Source organism: Amyelois transitella, chromosome 27, assembly GCF_032362555.1.
Source record: "Amyelois transitella isolate CPQ chromosome 27, ilAmyTran1.1, whole genome shotgun sequence".
NCBI lineage: Eukaryota > Metazoa > Arthropoda > Insecta > Lepidoptera > Pyralidae > Amyelois > Amyelois transitella.
The window spans coordinates 2621205-2642221 of record NC_083530.1 but is presented as its reverse complement, the minus strand read 5'-3'; the positions used below and the strand labels follow the sequence as shown (position 1 = coordinate 2642221).

The 21017-nt window shown below is 35.0% G+C and overlaps 8 protein-coding genes across 10 annotated transcripts in view; 4 read left to right on the top strand and 4 right to left on the bottom strand.

The window, feature by feature from the left end:
- Positions 1–864: 864 nt before the first annotated feature.
- LOC106140636 (vacuolar protein sorting-associated protein 26B-like) lies at positions 865–4891 on the top strand. The gene has a single exon (XM_013342252.2). The coding sequence runs from the start codon at positions 1040–1042 to the stop codon at positions 2342–2344; it is 1305 nt and encodes a 434-aa protein (XP_013197706.2). The 5' UTR covers positions 865–1039; the 3' UTR covers positions 2345–4891.
- A 2319-nt stretch (positions 4892–7210) lies between these two features.
- Positions 7211–7556, top strand: LOC106140718 (uncharacterized). The gene has a single exon (XM_013342350.2). It carries the CDS (start codon positions 7356–7358, stop codon positions 7554–7556), a length of 201 nt encoding a protein of 66 aa, XP_013197804.1. The 5' UTR covers positions 7211–7355.
- Position 7557: 1 nt separating this feature from the next.
- Positions 7558–9073, top strand: LOC106140647 (GPI mannosyltransferase 1). Its single transcript, XM_013342264.2, has one exon. It carries the CDS (start codon positions 7558–7560, stop codon positions 8833–8835), a length of 1278 nt encoding a protein of 425 aa, XP_013197718.2. The 3' UTR covers positions 8836–9073.
- Positions 9074–9426: 353 nt separating this feature from the next.
- On the bottom strand, positions 9427–11296 carry LOC106140650 (mitochondrial import inner membrane translocase subunit Tim10). Its single transcript, XM_013342275.2, has 2 exons — positions 11155–11296; positions 9427–10842 (listed from the first exon to the last, which is right to left on the bottom strand). The coding sequence occupies exons 1-2, from the start codon at positions 11294–11296 to the stop codon at positions 10703–10705; spliced, it is 282 nt and encodes a 93-aa protein (XP_013197729.1). The 3' UTR covers positions 9427–10702.
- A 556-nt stretch (positions 11297–11852) lies between these two features.
- LOC106140710 (uncharacterized) lies at positions 11853–12647 on the bottom strand. The gene is made up of 2 exons (XM_013342343.2): positions 12509–12647; positions 11853–12000 (listed from the first exon to the last, which is right to left on the bottom strand). Exons 1-2 carry the CDS (start codon positions 12544–12546, stop codon positions 11853–11855), a joined length of 186 nt encoding a protein of 61 aa, XP_013197797.1. The 5' UTR covers positions 12547–12647.
- Positions 12648–12920: 273 nt separating this feature from the next.
- Positions 12921–14723, top strand: LOC106140540 (UPF0488 protein CG14286). The gene is made up of 3 exons (XM_013342143.2): positions 12921–13234; positions 13942–14076; positions 14365–14723. The coding sequence occupies exons 1-3, from the start codon at positions 13045–13047 to the stop codon at positions 14682–14684; spliced, it is 645 nt and encodes a 214-aa protein (XP_013197597.2). The 5' UTR covers positions 12921–13044; the 3' UTR covers positions 14685–14723.
- Positions 14724–14731: 8 nt separating this feature from the next.
- LOC106140520 (uncharacterized) lies at positions 14732–16993 on the bottom strand. Its single transcript, XM_060951916.1, has 4 exons — positions 16987–16993; positions 16550–16718; positions 15711–15975; positions 14732–15145 (listed from the first exon to the last, which is right to left on the bottom strand). The coding sequence occupies exons 1-4, from the start codon at positions 16991–16993 to the stop codon at positions 14732–14734; spliced, it is 855 nt and encodes a 284-aa protein (XP_060807899.1).
- Positions 16994–19412: 2419 nt separating this feature from the next.
- LOC106140558 (coatomer subunit delta) overlaps positions 19413–21017 on the bottom strand; it is a 38283-nt gene continuing 36678 nt past the window's right edge. For all 3 annotated transcript variants that reach the window (XM_060951990.1, XM_060951989.1, XM_060951991.1), the window contains 3 exons: positions 20718–20829; positions 20075–20197; positions 19413–19682 (listed from right to left, as the gene is read on the bottom strand). In XM_060951990.1, coding sequence (XP_060807973.1) covers positions 19514–19682; positions 20075–20197; positions 20718–20829 — 404 coding nt within the window. In that variant the 3' untranslated portion in view covers positions 19413–19513. The remainder of the gene's footprint in view (positions 19683–20074; positions 20198–20717; positions 20830–21017) is intronic.

Genomic DNA, 21017 nt, shown 5'->3' with positions numbered 1-21017 from the left:
CAGAGATAAATATTGAGGGGAAAATAAAACATTACCTTGTAAAGCTTCGTGAATACTACAAACTATACTATACCTATACTACAAAAATACCACGAAAAACGTTAAACCTTGAATGGAAGGAGTGCCTCAATTTTATTCACACCAAAACCCGGAGACTCATACCAACGTAAATTCACACCAACATAATTTAAATAAAAATTGAACCAATCAGAACAGCCATAACACCTTGGCTGTTCTGATTGTTTTATTTTTTCATCAGAAAGAAAATAATGAGCATAAAATAAGTATTGATGGAGACTTATTCTTGGCGTGTTCTTTTGAATCAGCATTTTGTACATTCATTGTCACTCAAACTTTGACATGCCACAAAAAATGTTGACATAATTTTTTCCCCTCTTTCTTTAATTCTTCGGTTTACCTCAAAAATTAAGACAAAAGATAAGACTTATATCCTATCAACGTTCATCAATAAGCCACTGACAGAAATTAGTTCATAGTGTTTCATTGAAAGACATCTGTGTAACAATGTATATATAATCTTAAATATTATAATACTTAAATAAGAGTAATAAGTCTTAAATTAGGCATTCTGTCTACGTCCGCATCACATATCTATAGTGGTTCTGTAAAGATTAGGTACCAATCGGCGTAGTAAATAAATTAAATGTTGCCATTTAAAAATTTGTCACTTGTATACACATGATTGAAATTTGAGATTTATAAATACTTTTCCACGGAAATAGCAAAAGAAATTATATATGTCGAAAGACCCTTGCAAGAAATTTGCCTGTGAAATCCAGAGATGCCTTGTTGGTGAGTATTTTATTTAAAAATTAATTAAATAACCTGTTTGCCGACAGCCGACATAAAATTAGTCGCCATCTTTGCTTCAACATTTCAGTTCAATCGCCGATCGTTCTACGATTTAGCGGGCGGTTATCGCCGTTTCTTCAATGTTTTGCTCAAATCAAACTATATTTTCCTTGTATAAAGCCACGTGAAAAAATCTCGAATTTCCGCGCGTTATTTTGATGTAAAAATGAGTTTTTTTGGATTCGGTCAGACGGCAGACATCGAAATCCTTTTCGATGATGCTGACAAACGGAAGGTGGCCGAAGTGAAAACGGATGACGGGAAAAAGGAGAAGTTATTGCTCTATTACGATGGTGAAACAGTGTCTGGACGTGTAAACGTTACCCTGAGGAAGCCAGGATCGAAGTTGGAGCACCAAGGCATCAAGGTCGAACTAATAGGTCAGATTGAATTGTTCTACGACAGAGGAAACCATCACGAGTTCATATCTTTAGTCAAGGAATTGGCACGCCCTGGAGACTTACTGCAGCACACTTCGTATCCTTTCGAGTTTGCAAATGTTGAAAAACCGTATGAAGTTTACACAGGCGCGAATGTCAGATTACGATACTTTTTGCGAGCTACGATAGTTCGGCGGCTAACAGACATAGTAAAAGAGGTGGATATAGCTGTGCACACGCTATGCAGCTATCCCGATGTTCTAAACTCAATAAAAATGGAAGTAGGCATTGAAGACTGCCTTCACATAGAGTTTGAATATAACAAATCCAAATATCATTTGAAAGATGTTATAGTGGGCAAAATATACTTTTTACTTGTCCGTATCAAAATTAAACACATGGAAATATCAATAATCAAAAGGGAGACAACAGGTTCTGGGCCTAATACGTTCACAGAGAATGAGACAGTTGCGAAGTATGAAATTATGGATGGGGCCCCTGTGAGGGGTGAAAGCATTCCTATAAGAGTATTTCTAGCTGGTTATGATTTGACGCCGACAATGAGAGACATAAGCAACAAATTCTCCGTACGGTATTATCTAAACTTGGTCTTGATGGACACCGAAGACCGACGTTACTTCAAGCAACAGGAAGTTACACTTTGGAGGAAAAGTGATAAGTCAAGATTACAATTGCACAACCCTCATCATCCGCAGACATTATCTCATCCATCCCATCCACCGAGGCAGCTAAGTGGTTCGAGTGAAGATAACTCCGCCAGAGGAGTCTCTCCGTCACTGCCTGAAAATTCCATGCAAAGATCGGTATCACCATCTATGGATGGAGAACGTCGTAATGGGCCTTCAGAGATGGAACAAGAAAAGCCAGATGTGATAACAACAAAAATGGCTAATACCCACATTGATCATGAAGTTGAAAACTCTGTGGTCAAAACACCCGAGGAACCTGTGGAAAAGCCACCAATAGCAGATAAACCGCCGCTTGTGGAGAAACCATTGGTTGCCGAAAAACCTCAGATTGCTGAGAAACCTGTACTGAATAGACCAGAGGAAGCGAATCAAACTCAATAGCCCATATGTACTTGTTTGGTGGACTTGACAGTCACTGACGAAATAAACTGTCTGTTTTCATATGTGAAAACAAATGTTTAGAGAGAAACCAATTATTAAAAACACAAATTGTTGCCCTAGTATCACTGTTCTTTTTGTGCTGGAAATTTTTTTGTAGTGTTTACAGCATAAAAATAAAATGTTAAAATGGACTATATAAAATGTAAGTGTACATTGCTGTAAGCCCTAACATAATAAAATGTTATAAAATAGTTACTTTTATTGCAGCAGAGTTGTAATGAAAGTTTGTTTTTTGTGTAAAAATGCAATATCTGCTATAATTTGCAAATAACAACAAAAATGCAAAAAAAAAATTGTTGGTAAATCTTACTGGCCATTTAGAGAAAGCAATTTTAATTTTTATCGATCCATTCTTATTTTAAATATATAGCTAAGTATTATTATCATCAACTAAAATATGATATAAAGCATACTCTAATTATTTTTTGTAATATTTTTCTTTTATCATATATGCCTGTGTATACTTAATTTTAAGAGCAAAGTTGCTTCTATTATCTCCATTGTTTGTTGAACTCTATTGGTTGGAATTTACTGTTATCACTATAAAAGCATTCACTTGTTAATAGCTGTAATTTATAAAGAAATCTGTTGCATTTTATTTTACAAAAAAACTAATTTTAACATTCGTGTTGGCATAAGTCTTGAAACCAAATTACAAAAATAAATAGGAATTAGATAGATAAAAATTGGCCAATAATATAGTGTTTGGCATGAAGTGTGGCATAAAAAAAAAATTATAAGTAGGTATATTGATTAAAATCTGGCACCTTGGTATTTGGGATTTCACATTGTACAATAAATTTGTGTAAATTTTGTATAGAGTTGAGCGAAGGGTTAAAATTGTATAAAAATGGAATAGGAATGTTTGTACTACTCTGTAGTGTGTCAGATGGATTTTTCTTGTTTTTGTGGTCCCAAGAATGAGAAATATATGCATACAGAATAGTCTCTCTGACTTTAGCTATTTTATATTTAAATTTTGGAATATCAATTATTTTTTCACCTCACCATAAAGATTTTGTCATCTTTTACGGCCTTAGAATGCTAACAGTTTGCACACTAGTATTTTACGTCATTATAGCCACAGTTTTATAATTTTAATAACGAAAACTCAATTGTACGTAGCTAAAATGTGGATTGCGTAACATTTAAAAATTAGACCATTGCCTTTAAAATGTTGTTGAAATGTAAAATCTATTGGTGAACACTAGGCGTCAAGATATTGTAATTGTAGTTATGCTAATTAAACTATAAAAAAAAACTCCCAACAGGACAGGAAAATGTAAAATGTTGACGCTCCTCATGGCGTAACGGTTACGTCATTGTACTGTTTTATGACGTTAAGTTTCTATTTATTAAAAAAAAATCATGAAATAATCGAAGTAATAACGAAAGATTTTGTTTTTCGTTAACAATATTTTTATTAAATTTTGGATTATATCTTTCTATAACTGATTTTAAGTAGTCATCAATTTGCTACTTCAATATGTGCATGTACAAAAGTCCAAATAAATCGTGATAAAGTACGTCCTTTGTCAAACTCGGTCAAAAATCGCCCTAACGATTGTTGTTTCCGATGCTAAAGTACCTACTTCAATTTGTTTCAATTGAAAACTGTCTGTCACAATTGAACTTTGATATATGGTACTATCGTTAAACAATCTTAAAACACAATGAAAATTGGATACTTTGTCTATGGTGTTGTGAAAAGAACATTTTATTCAATTTTTTTTTTTTTTTTGGATTTATCATCATGTATTCTGGTTGGTTAATCCAAGTCAAGGACACAACTACTACATGTATGTACCTAATGGCGTTATATTGTAAGGCAAACATACAGACATGTTGTAGTGAAAATCACGCATTTACAAAGGACTTCATGCTCATCTGAATGAGACTTATCTGTAAAAAGTTATATTAAACGTATGTAATTATTGAATCTTATGTAGTTATAGATAAATGAGCCCTGTGGGACTAGAAATGTGTTATGGTTATGTCACAAAATTTCTTTTTATAGTATATGCCAATTTAAAATAGTTTCGTTGCAAAGTGTTCAAATTTTAAGTTACTTTCGCCAGAACTAAATTTAATCACAGTAGCAGTATTTAGCTAAATTTTATTTGTTACTTTCGCGCATAGATTGCCTGTGCTGATTTTTTTTCTTACGTTACCTATGAGTTTGTTTCGTTGTATAAAAATTTTTTACGTCCCACACATATTATAGCCATCTCAACTACGGCTCATTAAAAATTGGTGACACAATCAAACCTTTTAGTTTCGCAGGTTGGTTATTCCTTCTATTGAGATAGATTAACTCATTATTTTATGTAAATTAGAAAAGTCCATACTAAGTACGTAAAACATTATTGTGTTATTCTTTTTGATTTTAGTACCTTATTGTATAAAAAGATATCTTTTTCTAATGGAAATAAGAAAGCATGTCTATTATATCATATTGTTAATAAAATATATGTATAAATTGCTGAATTGAATTTGTTTATTTTAACCATCTTTGTTGTACAATATTACAAATAATGCTATTAATATAAGAAAATCGAAATCAGAATGAAAAAAAATCATTCATCAAGCAGATAGTAAAATCCGGCTCGAAGGAACAATTCCCATGCAAACAAAGTGCTGATGCTGAATACCAACAAATCGAATGCATTTTTTTATGAAACCTATTTTGTAATATTACCCATCCCTAAATTGGGAATCTAAGATACTTGCAGCTCTAAATGATATCACGAAATTCAGACGTCCTATAATAAGTATTGAATGCTCTAAATTCATTAAAATGGAAATAGTGTTAATCGCTTTTTTCTCTCATTCTAGTTTGTCATACCAGTATTACTACAGGGATATACGCTATCTCGTAGTCATACTATGATTTTTGCATTTCCTGTAGAAGAAATAAAATAACGAAAGCGGAATACAGCGGCCAGTTTAACAATAGTTATTACATAATAAAGATTTATGTCCACTATTAAATTTGTCAATCATTTGTTCCACAGTTGATTACGGGATTTAAGTGGCAGGCTTAGATCATCCAGTAAATGATCTAAAGAGGCACAGGTACACACAACATCAATAATAGCATACGAGTATGTACATAATTATGTAAAATCGTTATAATGTAAAAACAAAAAGACCGCCCTTAAAAATAATGTCCAAAAATAAAAGCTTATTTACAAAAGTAAAAATGTGTCAAATATTTACTTTTGTGTGCATGCATATGTTCATAGTGTTATTTTTTTCTGATTCAGACGATAAACTCAGAATTATTGAAATATTTTGACGCAAAAAATTTTCAACCTTATCAGTCACCACGCCTCATAATGTTATCGCGTTCGATTCTGAACGCATGAGTAATTTAAGCTTGATAAAATATGTGTGTGAAGTATCTATTTATTATACCAGTAATTATAACTAGTTTCTGCCCGTTGCCGCGCTCGTGTAATTAGAAAGTTAGTGCAAAAGGAACTTATCACCAAAGCGACTAGAGTTGATTGTCTATGTAGATTGTCATCAATAATTCAGAGAGGTGTAATATAAGTAGGTTAGGTATGTACAATGTACATACCAATAATACATCGCCTATTAGTTATGCAATGCTATCTAATATTACTCGTATAAGTGGAAAACAAAGATATTTTTGTTTGTATCCAATAGACTTTCAGGATTACATTTTTATAAAAGTACTTATTTCTGTGAATTTAATGTGAGCTTTCCCGTTAGATTCCCATGATAAAGTTGAAACGTATTTAGTTTGATACATGTGACATTTTTCAACATTTTTGTCCTATGCTGGTGAAATAAAAAAAAGTTGGCCTACACACACGTTTAAATCTATTACGTGCCTTATTGAGTTTGTAAATGTTCATTAGGCACCTTGTTCGTTATTTATTTTAAAAGCTGTAAACAAAAAATAGCTTTATTTTCAACCAGAGGTAAAAAATCACAAAGGCATGCATTGGTTGCAATTATTAAAAAATGATAGATAAACCTACTTTAATCATGTTAGTTTTTTAGTCAACTATGATAGTGATCTCATATTTAATCAGTCACTTGAATCCTTACAAATCTCCATCTCGACTCTATTTTACAGAGAACAACTTTCAAGAGGTGCGTTGCGAGCGTGTGTTCGAAGCTATGCGCCAGTGCTGCATCAAATTCAAGCCACAATCTCTAGTTTGCGACGGGTACAGTCTCGAACCGAGAGTCTTCGCGCCTGTCACTGACAAGGCGTTAAAACATTGATTAAAGTGAGTATAGTGGTATTCTTTTTTAGGCGATGGGCTAGCAACCTGTCACTAGTTGAATCTCAATTCGATCACTAAGCCAAATAGCTGAACGTGGCCATTCAGTCCTTTGAAGACTGTTGGCTCTGCCCGCAAGGGATATAGACGTGACCATATGTATGTACGTAAAGTGAGTATGCCGTTACAGAAAGACTTTTGAGATTATTTAAGCTGCTTGCATGTTGGTCTAATAGGTACTTCTAGTAAATGGGCATAGTTGTTCTAGCTGAGAAAGGGAAAGGAACTTGGAATTATTTTAAGGCGATGGGCTAGCGATGTTACTGCCTACCTACTTATGTCATAAATCTCAATTCTATTAGCTGAATGAGTTGAGTTTTTATCTTTGAGTTTGTTTTTTGAATATTTGCCATGTCTACTCGCTTTATGCTAGTCGTTGGTTATCACAAAATAGGACTAATTTTTCATCTCAATTACAGATAATATGGACAATCGTCGCAAGAGTCAACCTCTAGGTAAAAGAAGTTGGGTCTACCGATATCCCAGGACGTTCCAAATCACTTTCACAATAACAGCTTTAGGAATCTTCTTTTCCAAACCGATCTACGACATTTTCTTTAGACCCAGTGAGCCTGTCGACTTTTCCGAGCCAGAGACCACGTTTGGGTTAAAACGGGTGGTTTCGAAGTAATATGGATTCTGTCGCCAAAGCTAGAGACAGACTAGCTAAATACCCGGTAGTATTCGCCAAGTGCTCGAAGCAAGCTACGTTGTACGCTCGCTGCGTTTTGTTCAAAGAAGACACGTTAAAGAAAGGCGATTGTGCCAAAGAGTTTGGTGAGTTTAAAACCTGCTTACAAGCGGCTGCTAAGGACATCAAAACGAGGATTTAAAATGGAGAGAACTAGAAGATTTATGAATTTGCCGTTCGGGTACCATATCTTCTCCGGAACGGTTATTCGCCTGATGTTGATTATCTACGCAGAAATTCACGACAAATATTTAGATGTGCAATACACCGACGTAGATTACAAAGTGTTTACGGACGCGGCGAGACATGTTCTCAGAGGGAATTCTCCTTATAAACGACACACTTATCGCTACAGTCCATTGATAGCGTATCTATTAGTCCCTAACATAGTTATCGGCAAGAATTTCGGCAAAATACTCTTTTCTGTATTCGATGTCCTCATAGCGGTCGCTGTGAAACGTTTGGTTGAGAATCAATTGCATTGGAGAGATAGGAGGTCGAAAATACCAGTGTATTGCTCTCTGTTTTGGCTTTATAACCCTCTGAGTATTATAATTTCAACGCGAGGCAACGCAGATTCAGTGCCATGTTTCTTCATAACTCTATCTATACTTTTCTTACAAACAAATGTTGTGAGTGGCTTATTCAAATACTGCCTCTCCGGTACATTGCTAGGCATTTCGATACATTTGAGGTTATACCCTTTAGCATTCAGCTTCCCAATGTATCTATCTCTGGGACAATATACAATAGACAGGAGCACGACTGTTCTAGAGGGTTTCATCAGCTTGTTACCCAATAGAAAGCAACTGATGCTTACCTTGAGCTGCGTCTCGTCGCTTCTCATTCTCACATGCGGCATGTACGTTTTGTACGGATACGAATTCCTATTCGAAACTTACATTTACCATCTATTCAGAAAGGACACGAGGCACAATTTTTCCGTATTATTCTACTATTCATACTTGACTATGGACCAGTTGACTATCGATATCGTGAAGGTCATTTCGCAAATTCTCGAATGTTTACTTCTCTTCGCTATAAGCTTGACATTCGGTTGTGATTCCAAGACCCTGCCTTTCGCGTTATTCTGCGAATCAGTTGTGTTGGTCGCTTTTAACAGCGTTATGACGTCACAGTACTTCATTTGGTTCTTGTCTTTGCTACCTCTAGTAGTTCATAATTTGAGGATGGTCCCCGCAAAAGCATTTCTGCTTACAGTAATATGGGTGTCAACGCAAGGGGCTTGGCTGTTTTATGCGTATTTATTAGAATTCAAATGTAGGGAGGTTTTTATACTGATATGGTTGAAAGGTATTTTGTTCTTTTGCGCTAATATATTCGTTCTGGGACAGCTTGTGAAAAGTTTTAACATTGATTACGGCTTCGGCGAGCAAATCAATATTCATAAAAATAAGTAAGTGTATGTACTTCGGCCTGCTTTACCTATATTATGGCAGTTTCAATAAAAAAATTCAATTTAATGAACAAAATGTAATCGCTCAGTGTAACCGATAGATCATAGACAACAATATTCCAGCAGTAATTTTTTATATAGGGTTCGAACTTAGAACGATTTGTTAATTAGTTTAGTATTTAATGTGTAGATAGATGTTGTATTATTTAAATTTCGTAGAGAAATAAAACTAAAGAAAACAAGTTTATTATTTTATTTCTAACAATTTTTTAACTAACAATTACTAAATCATTCCATTAACTAATTCACCCACACTAAAATGCACCTGAGAAGATACAATAACGTTTTCGAATTTATTAATAAGCATTTTGTATTAATTAATATTATGATCACTTTTGATTTGAGGTATCCATTTAAAAAAGGAGAAATGCATGCAATAGATAATGCAGTTAAACATTTTAAAATAAAATATTTAGGTTTATAATATTTAATTACCATCAAATTGATAAAGTATGGAAGAATTACAAAGATATTATAATTAAACCTATATTTGGTTTTTTTTTTCTAAAAATCGTTAAAATAATAATAACCTACACTACACATGTATCACGTCTTTAATCATTTCGGGATAGACAGAACCAAATAAATGATAACTGCAAAATCCATTGCACTGCTAAGCTAAAATAACAGAGGTTGAGAAAATATAAGTGGCAATTTTTTTAAAAGCAGACTCAAAGCTTTCGAAGAAGAATTACAAGTAACAGTTATTTACGCCACTACAATATTGAGAAATAAGCTTTTATAATAATGTCGGATCAAAAAAGAAAATGCCTGTTTTGACAACTCTCAGTATGACTCTTCCACTCTTATTTATAAAATTAATGTATTGTTCTATCCTGTGGTTATTTCTAAACAAATTTTTGGTGTTTCTTTAATTTCGTTAGGAGAATATAATTATAAACAAAACTCATAAAAAAAATACAACAGCTTATAATAGAAGCCTGGGCAGCTTTTGGAGCCAATGACAATTTATCAAGGGCTAGCTCACAAAATTACTATGGCAAATGTCTTATACCGCCTTTGTATCACTACAAGCTTCATGAACAGAAAAAATATAAACGCACCCAAAAAAGTGTCAAGTATTAGTAAAAAGGAATGAAAGTGGAACTTTTTGACATTTGATAAATCTGTACCATGAAACACCGACCTGAACATGATGTTAAATCTGTTTGCACACTACATTTTTTTTTATTTTCAGTCATAATCTGCGTTTAACCAAGGCAGTTATAATTTATTCTACCCGAAAAGTTAGAGAACTCACGGGTTATATACTCTTTGACGGGTCCTATCGCAAATGGTTAGCAGAGATTTGACGCAAAACAATAAAAAAGAAATTTAGTTGCCATGCGATAATCTTAAGAAAATATTTCTACCATTGATTGTATACACAATACATTTTTATTGCAATTTTGCAGAATTTGATACTAGTTTTTCTATAGGCAGATAAAAAATATTAGATGATATTGCACTAAAACCAAAAAAGGAATATTTATAAATAATACAGGTATTAAACGCGCTACGTGCGCGTTTAAGAGCGACTACAAAGTTTGTAGAGCGAGCGACTAATAAGGGTTTGTCAAACCCTTATTAGTCGCTCGGTGACCACGGATCATTGTAACCTGATTCGAAATATCCGAGATAAAATGAAGGTACGTCATGTTAGCGTTTAATTCCTGTATTATTTATACTAAATATAATGCAAAGCGAAACGGTATTTGGTCGTATTTCGATTCAACTTTTATCTGCCTAATTTAAAACTAGCCCTTAGAAAGTGAGAGGACCTTATCAAAACTTATTGACACCAAAATGCATTACTTCTTCTCAGCTATGTTGATTTTAGTCAAATCTTCAGATTCCCCCGAGGACATATTCGATAGCTTCTTGCCTATGCGCTCGTGAACGTCGAGGTATTTCGCCACGCATCTATCTAGGCATACCGACTCGCCTTTACCTGAAAGTGAAAAAGAATCATAGACTACTGTTAGTGTGCATTCTAAGTTATGATGAGGGAAAACGTGAGGAAAACCTCAGCAGAAGTGGGCGGCAGTAACTTAGTTTCAAGTTATTTGATTGACGTCAACCAATACAACCAATATCGTGAAACCAAAAGTATAAAATAAATATGACAATTTTTAAGTGATTGAAATGTCGCATAATGAATAAAAATTTTAAATATAAATAAAGCTCCTTTCTGACGACAGGACGTGGACCATATTTGCAGGCCCTGAAGTGTGAGAATGACCCTTTATTTATGAATTCGTACCTAACTCAGCCTCGTGATACTTCAAGGGTATACACTTCCGGTGGCACGCGCCCACCAGCCTGTTGTACATGTCCGACATCATCTCCAGTTCCAGCTCCTGGACGAGCTGCAGCTTAGCGGGATCCAGCTGTGGGGCTGCCATCTTGTTTTCTATTCTCACTTAAATACACCTGAAATGTAAAGTGAAGCTGTTCATTGCTAACTCAACATAATGATAAATCTGCTATCAAAGAATATGTAAAGAAGTTTGATTCGCAGATCTGTAATACTGAGGTCAAGTTCGTAAAACATAAATGAGTTTCAGTGGAATAGTTTTTGATATATTGTATTCTATGACTTTGCCTTTCCCACTAGTCCCGTTGATTTGTCCCATAGTGGGACAATTTTGTGGAGTGAATTTTGTAAAAAGAAATGTACAAAGGGTGGACTTAATGCCGTTTGGCATTCTCTACCAGTCTACCAGCTGACCAAACAGAAGTTGGTCAGGCAAATAAATGCACATGCATACTGCAAAATAAATACATTACAAACAAAATACATTATAAATATAAAAACATTAATAAAATATCAAATTAGGATAACCCATTATTGATCTGCAAAAAGAATCCTTTCACAGCATGTTTGAATGCCGAGCTACTAGGAGCTCTCCTAATCGTTCCAGCATTTGTTATCATTCCAGCATACTGCTACTTACTCAACTATGCAAACTTGCGGTACTTTTCTTCGTAATCACCCTCGTTGGACCTGCGCATGCGTTCCCTTGATTTCATATTCTCCACACGGCGAGCATTGATAGAGTTTTTAGACACCACAAATAAGGAAAGACTGGTCACTGTGATTATAGCCCTGAAAGTAAAAATATTTAGAATAATTACAATATCTGGAACTAAATTTTATATCTTATATACTACATATTTGTTTTAATTATAGCAAAAAAATATGTTGCTTAGCTAATTGCCATTGCCTCTCTATAAGACAATGCTGCCTGCCTTCTTAGCTCACCACAAAAAAAAGGCAGGGAAGAATATAGTCTGATTTGAAATTTGTAATTATACAACTGTATCACTTTAAATATTTATTAATTCAAATTATTTTTTTTTATTTGCATAATATGAGTACAACAATGTCTTAAATTTATATTATAATAATTTATAGAACAAATAACATTGCAAATTAATGCATCTTTAAGTAATACAGAGGCAATCTGGTATATTACCTCAAAATATGCAAGTCTTTCTGGGTAGATAAAAATATTTTGTAAGAATAACATCAATCTGAAAATATCATTAATTCATTGCTTAATAGGAAAAAAAAATTAAATAACATATGATACTTTTATCATTGCAGTATTTACCAAGAAAGTGTTATTTTCCCAAATTTTCCAAGCGGCATACTAATATTAGGGGAAAAAAAATTAACGTGAATTATTTTAGGTTATATTTTTAGTTTCCTTAATTGTCACGTTACGTCACGTCGGAAGTCGCCACTGGTTCTAGTGACAAAATAAAATGACGAAATTGTTCAATATCACGTTTGTAGACCGGTGTTTTTCTTTATTTAATTGGTATTGTCTATGGATATTAGCTTGATCAAAGACAAAACGTTACCATTTTGCTTCGTTTCTTGCTTGACGTTGACTTGACAATTTCATTTTGGTATTGCCAAAACAGAACGTGGTGAAAACGAAATTATTCAATATCACGTTTGTAGACCGGTGTTTTTCTTTATTTAATTGGTATTGTCTATGGATATTAGCTTGATCAAAGACAAAACGTCACCATTTTGCTTCGTTTCTTGCTTGACGTTGACTTGACAATTTCATTTTGGTATTTTCAAAACAGAACGTGGTGAAACTCGAAGTGAAAAGAAATATTAATTATAATCGTCATTATGCCTAAAGCAACAAAATTACACCCAAAAGGAAAGTCAAGTTCCCTACAGAAACCATGTAAAGTAGAAAAAGACAAAGGCGACAACGTAGACCCAGATGAATCGATGAGGCAATTCCAATTGGAACTATGTTGGTGCATTCAGCAGTTAGAACGAACATTAGCAGAAAAAAAGGGAAGCGAAAAGCATTGTAAGTATTATTGACATAAAAATTCCGCATTATATCATAGTTCTTAAAATTTTTGTATTTATTTTGGAGGTTAGAATGCACATAAATTACAATTTCTATGAAAATTATTTGTTTAGTCGTTATTCCGGCACCTTATTCCAGAAGAGACACAAAAACCAATCATTAAACACATTGGTTTAATTAAAATGACATTTTGGAGCTGGACTGAATCATTTGATTATTTACTATAACATTTTACTTGGATAATGGATGGAGCATAACCATATCTAAACATTCTAAAAATAAAAAAATACAAGACAAATTCATTACTGAGTTAGTCTGAGTGTAGTAAGTTTAATACTTGTGTTACACAATACTAACTCAGCAATACTTATGTAGTAATTTTTTTATGAATACTCTTAACATAAATTTCATCTTATGTCATTCTTGTTCTGGTTGCATTCTTAGTAGTAAAAGTTGATTCATTGATTAAAGTTGAGGAGTAGAACTTAATAACTAAGGGAATAGGTACATTCATCTAATGCAAGAGTGCAACATTGATTTACCATTTGAGTTTTGTTCACCTGCGAAAGTTGCGGGGGTCAGTTGGGAGGTGATTGCTGCAAAACCTGACTTACCTAATCCATGATCATGGTCAAAGTGGGCTCCTCTTCAGAGGTAAGCAATTATAAATGTTCAAAACTTTAATAAACATATTCATTTTTCAGTACAAGAAGCTTGGAAAGTACTTGCTGTGCTCAAAAACAATAACCAACCTGTTATTAGAAAGAGACAGTTGATGAGAACTCATTTTGGAGATTATAGAGCTAAGATGGCCGCCGAAGAGAAAAAACTTGCAAAGAGTATGTATTCATCCACAGTAAGGGAGAAATGACGAAGAATCTCTATAGTTTAATATTTCTAGATTATAAATTGTACAAATTTGTGCTCAGTATTGCTGTGCCCTGTGTTTTAATTTTTAAGATATACATGTTGTGATGTCTTTAAAAGATGAAATTAAAAAAAAAAGATTCAAAGAACTTTACCAATTGTGCAATGTAAAGGTTAATAAAATTGAAAAGTTTTGAAGGAGGATAATATACTAAAATTACCTAATTTTGGGAGTTAAGTCCCTTATTATTTTATTTCAGTGGCAAGTAAAATGAAGATATCAGAGACACCAGATAAACCAAAAGCTACATTTTTGAGAAAATCAGCATTTCTAACAACTGGCGATAGCTCATTCCGTTTTAATTTTAATTTGGAACCAGCACAGATTGATAACAACGGCCTGTTATTGAATTCAAATGAAAATAGCAATACTGAATTGCCAGCAAATAGTAACACTAAAACGCCAGTGAATAGCAACACTGAAAATAAATGTCCCAATGAAAATGTTGAGGATAAAAAATTCAAGTTCTCGTTTTCCAGTTCCAATTTTAAATTTAATTTCAACATAGATAATTCTTAGTTTTTAAGCAATACATAACAAAATAAAAATTTGAATAAACATTTTTTTTATTTGAAAGCAGTTTCGCATATAGATTGATAGAACCCCCTAACCATTAGTAGCGCGTCATCATTCCTAATATTTATAGCGCACGATAAGTCTTTGAAGAATTTTCTCGAATTCGGAATGGAGAAGCCGACAGGTAATTCACATTTATTGGAGTGGGCACCCCATGTGGCAACTCCAAGGACTTCTTTGGTCTTCCCATGGATTACGGCCCCGCCTTCGACTCCATGAAACTTGGTACATTTCTCGTCCTTGCTATTAAACTCTTTGAGAGTACAGGAATGGTAGCATGGCACGAAGAAACCTCTTATGATGTAGTTAAATGTGTAAATAGCAGAGCACATATCGATGTCTATTATAACTGGCAACTCTGACAATACGAATTTCATTGACGCAGTTTTTATTCTGTGTAACCCCTGTAATAATATACAAGCCAGATAAAAAATTACCTATGTTGCAAAGATACGTAGTACCTACATTTAAAAAAAAAAACAATATTTCACTATCCATACTTGAACGATTCTAATGGGATTTATCAGTCAGACTAACCTTTAAGAGTATATTTGTTTTATTGAAGGTACCTACTTACTTTATGATTTAGTAATGCCCCAAAGGTCTTCGTTTCTGTGGAAGTTTCCAGACATAAACATACACATAATCAGGTCTCGGGGTAGACAGAGCCAAAAGTCTGGAAAAAACTGTAAGGCCACGTTCAGCTGTTTGGGTTAATGATGGAATTGAGGTTCAAAAAGTTACAGGTTGCTAGCTTATCGCCTACAAAAGATTTCCAATTTTATTTATTAGCCTCTCCCTTATTTGCCTTTAACGACATCCATAAGAAAGATATCGAGTGTCAGTTACTGAAAATATATATTATAACATTTATATATATTAAGTAAGTATAGTTTTAATTAAGTAGGTACCAATTTCGGAGACTTTCGTGGGTATTTTGTGTTGAGAATTAAATAATTTATCATGTACCTTCTCCGTAGCATACCCCACAACTTTGTACTCGGTGTTATTACCACTTATTCCCAAATTTTTGAACCATCCGAAGTTATTGTCTGTCCTATTGGTCCCGCTAAACAATTTGGCGGTCGTCCAAGTTTCTCTGAAGGCTGTTTTATCGACTACAATAAGACCTATATCGTCAAAAAGCTGCTTGCTCTGGTTGGAAGGTAGGACAAAAGCTTGCGCGGGAAATCTCTGCTCTTTGTACAAGACGGTCGTGTGGTCTATTTTCAAACTAGAACCGGAAAGGTAGTTTAATTTATAATCATACTAGAATAAATGCGAAAGTTTGGTAAGGATGTGTGTGTGATTCTAAGTTTTTCACGCAGAAACTACCGAAAAGCTTTTTAGTAATAAAGCTTAAACATTCGAATACATAACATAATGAATTAAAATGTATAGGGATTTTTTTATTTCATAACATTATTCGCTAGTACGTAACATAGGTATAAAGCGTATCCAAAGTCAACTGACTCAATAAATGTGTGTTTTTGTGAAAATTTTCCATGTAAACGCGTAACATGAAAAAAATAATTCCGTTTGGTTCCCGGCACCAAAGCAAAAGGAATAGGACCTCTCCATCTCTTTCCCATTGATGTCGTAAAAGGCGACTAAGTGATGGACTTAAGAACTTGCGGTTCTTTTTTTAAGACGATGGGCTAGCAATCTGTCGTTATTTGAATCACAATTCTATCATTAAGCCAAACAGCTGAACGTGGTTTATCGGTCTTTCCATGACTTCGGTCTGTCTACCCCGCAAGGGAAATAGACGTGACTATATGTATGTATGTATGAAAAAATAAATTCACCTGTATATGCATCTGGCCGCTGTCATAAAGATCCTGGTATCGATACAAATAGCCGTGCACATGTGTGGCATGAGTAGATGGCGCGAATGTATCACTCGCGCGATCCACGGGTAGTCGGCTTCCTGCGCCGGAGTCGCTCCCACTTGATAGCTCTCCAGGGAATTAAATACTAAAATGAACGAAAGAGTAAAAAAGATAAGATGTCAGTTCGGAATACTTAATCCAGAATTATGGTCAAAAGACGCACCCCGGGCGCCTTCAGAAAGGTGAAAAGTAAACGTTTAGTAAGTATAATTATTTTCGCGGTTTTTCTAATACGTGAGTGATAAAGTGGATATCAAAAAGCGAGCCAGGTCAAAGGTCTTTTCCCTTATATTAGTTTGAATGAAAAAAAAAATAGAATACAAAAACAAGCTTCGAAATATTCATGTACCTACGTAACATGATCCATTAAGTTTAGGATTGGCTTATGATTTTGAACTTGGGATTCTTCTTTTATGCGACGGGCTAGCAACTTGTCGCTATATGAATCTCAATTCTATCATTAACCTCAACAGACGAACGTGGCCTATCAGTCTTTTAAATTTTCAAGACTTGGCTTTTTACTCTGCAAGGGATATAAAAATAATTATATTTATCTATGTATCCATACTTATTATTATCGCCGCATTCATAAAACATTTCGTTCCAAGTTCCAATTCGCAAGAGTGGTATAAAGTACCTAGGTATGGTAAAATATTGAAATCAAATATGTTTATTACTGTTTTTACGCGTTTATTATCGTTAAATTAATTAGATATGGTAGAGGTAGTCTCTGCCTACCCCTCCGGGAAAGAGGCGTGATTTTATGTATGTATGTATCAAAAGGGCAAAACATGGTATCCTACTACTATTATAAAGGCGAAAGTTTGTATGGATGTTTGTTACTCTTTCACGCAAAAACTACTGAACCGATTACCATGAAATTTGGTATGTAGGTAGCTGAAGACCCAGAATAACACATAGGCTACTTTTTATACCAGAGTTCCCGCGGGATTGATAGGGTTTCCATACGGACGAAGTCGCGGGCGGCCTCTAGTGCTACAATAAGTTTATTTCACGTTTGTTTAATTTTAATGCAGAAGATTTGAGTTAAAGTGTCCCCCTCCCCTGTACAACGGAGGGGTGCATGTGCGTCTGCGGAAATGTACAATTGTTTCGGCTGTCAATCACTGTCAATCAGTCGTTCGATATCGCCAGTTTTTCGTACCCCTCGTTTCGTTCTTTTCCGTGTTGTCTTTGTCTAATACGAAATGATACTCTGTGGCGGTGCAACAGAATGCAGTCTGAAGGCCGCCCGGGAATTATACCGTCAGCGCTTCGTCGATGAACGACCTTCTGCTGAAGCCAGGCGTCTGCTTTCAGTACCTTGCTTCGCCCGTATGTTCAACCGTCTCCACTCAACTGGGTCTTTTCATGCTTCAGTGCCGGCTGGTTGCGCTACTTCACAAGATCCAGAGTTTGAAGAAGCTGTGTCGCAACATTTTGAAGATAACCTGGAGAGCAGTACGCGTCATACTGCTACTACTGGAGCTGGGGGCTTCTAATCACATGCAGGTCTGGCGAGTGTTGCACGTAGACCATACCATTTTAGCCGCACCCAGGAATTATCTCCAGTAAATTTTGGGCCTCGCCTGTCTTTTTGTGACTGGTATCGACGTCAGGTTGAGTCGTCATCGGAGTTTACCTCAAAAGTGCTGTGGACAGATGAAGCTTCCTTCACAAGATCTGGAATTCTCTAAGAAAATGACTTGAATAAGGAATAGATGGTGCCAGTGAGAAGAAACATTGATCTTGTGATGGAATACAATCTAATATTCCAACATGATGGTGCAACCACCTCAATGCCTGGTTCTCTCAGTGGATTGGACGCAGAGGACATATTGCATGGCCATCGTCCCCAGATCTCACACTGCTTTTTTATGGGGATACATTCAAATAAGTATATGTGTCGGATTGCCCTTGGAGCGAAGAAATGGAAACTGTAACACCAGAAATGCTTTACAATGTCTGGAGTTCTGTTGACCTCAAAGTGATTTGCCACATTTGTTAACATTTAAATAAATAAATTTTATTGTGAAATTTTATTGACATGCCTTTATGAATACGGTGATAAGGTCCAGTAGTAGTAGGTAACCTATTGAAGGTATAGTATTCACCCATTTTATACATATGATAACCCCCTTTCCGTTACACACTGTATACTAGATAGATGTAGTCTCTGCCTCCCTCACTAGCAGAAAGATGTTATGTATGTGTTTCTCTCCTATAAAGGCACCAGAGAGGTGAGAAATGATGATGACTGAAAAATTACTTACAAGTTTGGTTCAAATTAGAATCCAAATTACTCCTTTGAATGCTCAATGCCCTTAATTCGTAATCGTTACTCCAAGATTGTCTGTACAAATCATTTATAACGCTCAAATCTATATCACTAAGTAATGCTGAACATATTCTCTGAAAATATACTAAAAACAATATCAAAAACATTGCAAAATAATGCACATTGTATTTACATTTTATTGTTAGCAATGTAGGTAAGTGTAAGATAACATTTTATTGAATTTTAAATTTACAATACAAGCAATTTTATGGCTAGTGTTATTTATCCCAATATCTGAGACTAAAGAATCTAATATAATTGTAATATTCATTGTGTTTTCATGCCTTGTCCAATTTGTTTAAAATGTAAAATATTTTTAATATTGGCATGATAATAACTTGATGTTTTTCATGGTTTGATGCTTAAGATAAATCTGTAGGGTAGCCATCCTTTGCCTGGGTAATTTTGTAGCATTAGATAATGCAAATAAAATAAAGAATATAACCGATAAATATCATTTATTACATGAATTAGGTACAGTACTTAATTAATACATATAAATCTTTCGAATAGGTACATTCCCCTGGCACATTCAATTAACTTTAAACAAATTCATATTTGTCTGGATGGAAGCTGATCTCCTGGGAGAAATCGACAGGGGAGCCGTCCTCCGCCTGGGTAACCTTTGTAGCAGTCAGTTGGGCCAGGGAAGTCTCTGATGTCCAGGTGACGGACAGCGGAAAGAAGTCGTTCGGTATCGCTGGAGTTACCCTGGAGACCAGATAAGGGAAACATGTAAAATTATGTCCACTTCGCATGTTACTGACAACATGCGTTATCGCACATATTTTATAAACTTACTAGCGAGCCGCCCCGGCTTCGCGCGGGTGCAAAATTATAAATGTTATTATACATAAAAACCTTCCTCTTGAATCACTCTACCTGTTACAAAAAACCGCATCAAAATCCGTTGCGTAATTTTAAAGATTTAAGCATACAAACAGACTAAAATATCGACTTTGTTTTATACTATGTAGTGATAATACGATTTCACAACTCTCAAATCTTATCTTTTTTTTTCATTTTTTGATATTTATTTTATATACCTACCTATAGAAAAAAAAAGAAACATTTTTCCGTAGTCATGTAAATTCCATACTCACGTAAACTCAAGACTGCCAGTTTTCTGCTGAGCGTTGACCACGGGAATGCTCCACACCAGTGTCCTGCCCTTCTGCGTGTAGCTACCCTCCCATTGGTGGACCACCACTTGAGTGTTGCCAGACCTACAAATGATACGAAACTGATGGTCTGATTTTGATAAAATTACTATGTAGGCAGCATCTGACATACGATTTTTTAATTTCATGAGGCATTAGATTCGGATTGTTATTCGAGATATTGACACTTTTATATATAAAACCTGAGTACGCTCGCGTAAAACTAAAAATCCTTTCAAGATTCCAATAAAAACATTTAAGTTCTCATCAATTGTATTATCTCCTCCAGGAACAGACGAAAACAAACATTCGTAGTCACTACCATAAGTCCAATATATAAATCTTCATGGCAAATGTTCCTTACAGAATTTTGCTGGTGTGTGTGAAATATCCTGTTATATCCGAAGCTATGATCCCTTGCGGGGTAGACAGAGCTAATTTTGATACAAATAGTGACAGGAATTCCAAGAAACTTAAGCCCCACTTAAGCCGCCATCCATGGGACAGATATGAAGTGGTCCTATTCTAAGTGTCGGGTACCACACGGCATTATGAACAAACTAATGCATCAATGTGTCACACTTACGGCAGGGGAATGTTGATATGAACGTCGGAGAGAGTGAGGTGAGGCTGTTCCAATTCGTACTCGATGTTGACGTCACATCCGCCGTTAGCGCCCTCCGATGGCCAGCAATTCACTAAAAAAAAATAAGACACAATATGAAAAAAAACCACTGACAGCTGCTGCGATAGCTCCTGCACGTGCGAGGCCGTTTTTATCGCGCGGAAAACTATCGCCGTTTCCGCGTCGTGTCGAACTTACTTCGAGGCTAACTAGATACATAGGTACATACATATAATCACGTCTTTATCCTTTGCTGGGTAG

Bases quoted from the DNA above. Each gene is read 5' to 3' on its own strand.
- LOC106140636 (XM_013342252.2), top strand. From the start codon at position 1,040: ATGAGTTTTTTTGGATTCGGTCAGACGGCAGACATCGAAATCCTTTTC.
- LOC106140718 (XM_013342350.2), top strand. From the start codon at position 7,356: ATGGATTCTGTCGCCAAAGCTAGAGACAGACTAGCTAAATACCCGGTA.
- LOC106140647 (XM_013342264.2), top strand. From the start codon at position 7,558: ATGGAGAGAACTAGAAGATTTATGAATTTGCCGTTCGGGTACCATATC.
- LOC106140650 (XM_013342275.2), bottom strand. From the start codon at position 11,296: ATGGCAGCCCCACAGCTGGATCCCGCTAAGCTGCAGCTCGTCCAGGAG. The intron at 10,843-11,154 runs GTACGAATTCAT...TTTCACTTTCAG, and splicing joins GTATCACGAGGCTGAGTTAG to GTAAAGGCGAGTCGGTATGC.
- LOC106140710 (XM_013342343.2), bottom strand. From the start codon at position 12,546: ATGCCGCTTGGAAAATTTGGGAAAATAACACTTTCTTG. The intron at 12,001-12,508 runs GTAAATACTGCA...TTTTACTTTCAG, and splicing joins GGGAAAATAACACTTTCTTG to GGCTATAATCACAGTGACCA.
- LOC106140540 (XM_013342143.2), top strand. From the start codon at position 13,045: ATGCCTAAAGCAACAAAATTACACCCAAAAGGAAAGTCAAGTTCCCTA. The intron at 13,235-13,941 runs GTAAGTATTATT...TTCATTTTTCAG, and splicing joins AAAGGGAAGCGAAAAGCATT to TACAAGAAGCTTGGAAAGTA. The intron at 14,077-14,364 runs GTATGTATTCAT...ATTTTATTTCAG, and splicing joins AGAGAAAAAACTTGCAAAGA to TGGCAAGTAAAATGAAGATA.
- LOC106140520 (XM_060951916.1), bottom strand. The intron at 15,976-16,549 runs GTGAATTTATTT...TTCCGGTTCTAG, and splicing joins GCGGCCAGATGCATATACAG to TTTGAAAATAGACCACACGA. The intron at 15,146-15,710 runs GTACATGATAAA...ATATTATTACAG, and splicing joins TGGGGTATGCTACGGAGAAG to GGGTTACACAGAATAAAAAC.